Source organism: Mandrillus leucophaeus, unplaced genomic scaffold, assembly GCF_000951045.1.
Source record: "Mandrillus leucophaeus isolate KB7577 unplaced genomic scaffold, Mleu.le_1.0 Scaffold219, whole genome shotgun sequence".
Lineage (NCBI taxonomy): Eukaryota > Metazoa > Chordata > Mammalia > Primates > Cercopithecidae > Mandrillus > Mandrillus leucophaeus.
The window spans coordinates 195806-200398 of record NW_012102243.1 but is presented as its reverse complement, the minus strand read 5'-3'; the positions used below and the strand labels follow the sequence as shown (position 1 = coordinate 200398).

Below are 4593 nucleotides of genomic sequence, written 5' to 3'. Positions count from 1 at the left end.
AGTTTCTGGATCTGTAAACGTGTAAGTCCTGGCAACGTCCCTTCCAGCAAACCTGGGGGTAGGAGGTGTCTCTCAGGCGTCCGCTCTGGACCCCCGCCCGTGTCCCTTGAAACCGCGGGGTAAGCTGGGGGTGGGCTGTGGTCACCACGTCCGGGGTGGCTGTGCTTCAGCCCATCTGCCGGCTGCCTACCCCTGGAGCCCCTAGGAAATGGTGCTCCTGGGGCACGTGGCAGCCGGCGATGGCCATCAGATGAACTGAGAGCCATGTCCCTCCCCATCCCCCAGCAACCTTTCAGTCTCTACCAGAAGTGTGGAGAGAACTCTGTTCCCACAGCCTCAAGCAGCTGCCAAGCCAGAAACCCATCTGCAGGTGGGGCACACGCCTGGGATGCCTGGGGGGTGGCACGGCCTCTGAGCCAGGGACTTACCTTCTCTGGTCCACACCGGGTACCCTCGGGCACTAGCTCATAGGCAGTGCCATCTTCTGTGGTGAGCGCGTGGCACACACGGTTCAGGATGCAGCTGGTGCGCCCCGGGGGATGCTGCCCGCCCTTGCACTGCAGAACGCCACACATGTCAGCCCTGTGGACGGAGGCAGGTAGTGGGCCAGCTTGCCCAGGCCCATGCTGGGGGGCCCAGGAACCACAGCAGGCTGGGGCCACAGTGACCCACCTCCCTCCCACAATACAGTGTGCTTGAGCCTGGGTCCATGGGCCCAGGGCAGACCCTCATGGGAACAGGACTCCTTTGTGGAGGACCTTCTGGGGCTGAGCCTGCTGTGGGAACATCACATGTCCTGGGCCCAGGGGAATCTGGTCTCAGAAGCTCACCTGTACCAGCTGGTCTTGCAGCCTGGTAGGATGTCATAGGAGAAGCAGGACTCCTCGGCAGCCCGCCCACCTGCGGGACCAGGAGCGGGTTAGCCCTGGCAAAGCCTGCAGCCACCCTGCCAGGTCCGCTCTGTGCCTACTTCACCTGGCCCCCAGAAGGCCTGGCACTGCTGGGTCAGTGTGGGGCAGGTCCCGTTGTAGCAGTAGCCCCCGAAGCAGGGCGTGCCGTTCTCCTGGAAGGCGTCTTCTGGGCACTCAGGGTGCCGGCCGTCACAGAACTCCTCGAGGTCACATGTGTCCTTCTTGGGACGGCACGGCTCACCAGCTGGCTTCACCTGGCCCAGCAGAGAAGAGCTCACCGTGGGGACAGGCCCATGCAAGCTGCCTGGTCCCTGGCGCCCCAGGGTCCCCTCCCACCCGCCAGCCATGGGCTCTGGGGGTCCCCGGCGGGAGGCTGCACTCACCCTGCACTCCTGGCAGCAGGTACCGTGCGCACACTGGGCCCCCTCAGCCAGCTGGCAGGTGGTGGAGTTGCAGCAGCGGTTCCGGCAGTCCTGGGGCGACGGCAAAGGCCTTGGCAGGCTGCACTGGGGCCGGGACAGGCTCCAGGGCGGACTGGCCGCCTCCCCTGACCACTGGGGTGCCCTGCAGCCACTCCCTCCCTGTGACCACTTTGGACACCAATGGAGCCCCAAGTTCCACATGTTTGTGCAGTGGTCATCCTGACCTGAAGGGACAGAGGTCGTGGCACCCCATGCTGACGGGAGCAGGTGCGGGGTGTGGACGCACCTCGGGGGGGCCGCAGTCGCACTGCTCCCCACGCTCTACAAACAGGTTCCCGCACACAGGGCCGCCCACCAGGTGGCTGAGGTCAGGGGCGTTGGCGAGACAGGCTGACTGTGGCCGCTCCAAAAAGCCCTCCAGGTAGGCCCGGCTGCAGTCACTGAACATCCTGGGGAACGTGGAGCTGGTGGAGAGCGACCCGTCAGGGAGGCGGCCGGGCCCCTTCCCCACCCACCTTGCACCTCCAGCATACCCTGGCTCCGCCAGGCCCGGCCGCCTCACCCAATGCTGCCCGCCATGATGCAGCGGCTGGCCTCAGAGGCTTCCCAGCAGCGGCAGCCCTGGACGTTCTCGTCGTGGTCCATGCCCAGGTTGTGGCCCATCTCGTGGGCCATGGTGCAGGCCACGCCCACGGGGTTCTTGCTGTGGTCCTGTGGGAGGGTCTGTGCTCTCAGGAACCATGTGGCCAACTCCCCACACCTGCCACCCTCACCCCACCAGGGCCCAGGACTTGGCACAGCTTCCCGCCAACACCACCTTAAAACATAAAATCACGCATTAAACCTGGCCTGAGGGAAGGTGGCCTGCTCCAGAGACCTGAACCGAGGCTTCCCCTCCCCTAGCCAGCTCTGGCCTTGGCCTGGCAAACCTGGGCAAGAGCCCCTCACCTGGTTCACAGCCCCTGAGCTGTGGGAGCACATGGCAGACACCCTGGCAAGCCCCACGGTGGTCCCAGTGAAGTCGACGCCCCTGAAAGTGGGAGTGACACAGATGCCCTGGACATGGCTCCCTCCCCACCTCCCTCCCACCCCAGCCATGCTCTCCCTCCTACCCCAACCCTGTCCACCCTCCCTCCCCAGCCCTCCCCACCCTGCCCACTCCGCCAACTCACGTGATGAGCTGCACGTTGTCCTGCAGGTGCCGCTGTGTCAGCCGCCGCGCCTGCCAGGCCAGGAGGTTCTCCAGTGTGACATTGGGGTCGGAGCTGACGTGGAACCTGTCCTGACGATTCCAAATCTCCAGGCCCACCAGGACCACACGGAAGTTGAGTTTCTGATATAGCTGGAGAGATGGTGGAGTCCTGGGGGTCAGGCGGGGTGGCGGAAGGTGCAGCAGGGAGGGTGGGGGCGGAGGCTGCACCTGTCCCGCTGCGAGGTGGGGCCAGGCACAGGTGCGGGGCAGAGGCAGAGCAGGTGGAACGAATCCCGTGGCAACGCTCCCCCACCTCCCGCCAGGGGCTCCGGCACCTCTGCAGCCGGCACCTCTGCAGCCAGGACCTCTGCAGCCGGCACCTCTGCAGCCGGTACCTCTGCAGCCAGGACCTCTGCAGCCGGCACCTCTGCAGCCAGGACTGCTGCCCACCTTGTCCACGTGGTTCACCACCTCCAGCACGCGATGGCGCACGGCTGCTTCGCTCCCCAGCATCTGGAACTGGGGACACGAGACCCTCAGGTTGGAGCCCACACACCCCCCATCCACCCTCCGCCGGCCGCTCTCCCATCTTCCCCGCCCCCAGCGCACCTCTGCATTGTCCACGACCACATAGAGCTCCACATAGCGCGTCTCTCGGGACGGCAGAGAGCCCTTGGGAACAGCCACAAGAAGCCAGTCAGCCTTCCCAGCCCCAGGGCCTGGACCCTCCCTCAGGGACCTGGGGCCACTGTCCAGCCCCTGCCCAGTGCTGGGGGAGTGTGGCCAGGCCTGCTGCAGGCTGCAGACGGTGGGCAGCACCCAGTGCATGGGGAGCCAGGGAGACTCACAGGTCAGGCAAGCGGACACCGGCAGGACCAGCCAAACACGGGAGACAACGGTGCTCACCCCGGGCTGAGGCCTGAAGACGGCTGCCGTCCGGGGCCCCAGGAGGCTGCCCAGGCTGTCGTCACTGACCCCGCAGGTCCCAGCTGTCTGCAGGAGGTGCTCGGCCTGGTACACGGCGTGCCGCCCACCCTCTCCACCTTCATCCAGGGGCTCGATCAGGTGCAGGTCTGAGCCCACCTGGAAGAAACCCCTGAGGGGAGCGGAAGCCGGGTGTGCCGTGGGCTTCAGAGTGGCCTGGTCCTGCCCCGAAGGACCAGAGGCTCTAGCTTGCTGCCCACGGCTCCCCCTACCCTGCCACCCGTAGCCCCCGACAGGTGACTTCAGGCCCCAGGGTGCAGGAGGGAGAGCCTCTTGGGCTTGGCAGGGTGCCCCGAGCAGACCCCGCTGTGCGACAGCAAAGGCCTGAGTGCGAGAAGGAGGCACCTCCCCGCCTCCCTTCCCCACCCCCGCCCCAGGCTTAGGCCTTCTTCTCCACCCGCGGGAGCCCTGGTGTTCGTCCGCTGCACCCACCTGAGGCCGGCACAGGTGCTGAGGCTGGCGGCTGAGTCCGGGTGCCCCTCCACATGGCCCTGGTAGAAGCAGTGGTCCTGCAGGGGAAGCAGGAGAGGGGTCCACAGGCTGTGCCCCCACAGCCCCACAGGCTCAGGGAGGGCCGCCCAACCCATCTCTGCCCGCCCAGCTGCTTCGACCGACCCACACCTGCCCGCGCGGCTGCTCCGTCACCTCGGACCCATTGGCAGCCGTGTAGGTCTCCGTGTAGCCGGAGCCCAGCAGGTCCCTGAAAAAGATGTGCTGTGGCTGCCTCGGGCCCCTCGGTACAGAGGCCGGCCCAGAGGCTGGACGCCGAGGACACCAGTGTGCTGGAGCCAGGCCCAGGCAGGGGGGTGACCTGAGACCCACTCACCTGTTCTTCCGAAGGTGCAGAGTGAAGTTGTGCCCTGTGGCCCCAAGGACATAGCTCACCCTCTCTGGGTACAGGCCCTGAGCGAGGAGGGAAGGGTCCCGGGTGAGCAGCCTGCCTGGGCTGGGCCCACCTCAATCCTGGGGGCCAGAGAAGCTCAGCTGGTGGGGAAGGGGTACCGGCCTCCAGCCCCAGGCCAAGGCTCCATCCTTGAGGGTCCACAGCCTCAGGCAGGGTAGAGGGTGGAAGGTGGGGGGTGGG

At 66.6% G+C, this 4593-nt stretch overlaps 1 protein-coding gene across 1 annotated transcript in view; it reads right to left on the bottom strand.

The window, feature by feature from the left end:
* Nucleotides 1-4593, bottom strand: part of ADAM8 (ADAM metallopeptidase domain 8) — a 13756-nt gene that overhangs the window by 7391 nt on the left and 1772 nt on the right. Inside the window, 15 exon segments of the mRNA XM_011980846.1 lie at nucleotides 1-52; nucleotides 429-582; nucleotides 831-900; nucleotides 976-1165; nucleotides 1295-1384; nucleotides 1620-1797; nucleotides 1896-2044; nucleotides 2282-2363; nucleotides 2506-2675; nucleotides 2976-3044; nucleotides 3135-3197; nucleotides 3432-3621; nucleotides 3942-4018; nucleotides 4131-4209; nucleotides 4336-4412. Of these exon segments, the coding sequence (XP_011836236.1) occupies nucleotides 1-52; nucleotides 429-582; nucleotides 831-900; nucleotides 976-1165; nucleotides 1295-1384; nucleotides 1620-1797; nucleotides 1896-2044; nucleotides 2282-2363; nucleotides 2506-2675; nucleotides 2976-3044; nucleotides 3135-3197; nucleotides 3432-3621; nucleotides 3942-4018; nucleotides 4131-4209; nucleotides 4336-4412 (1690 nt within the window).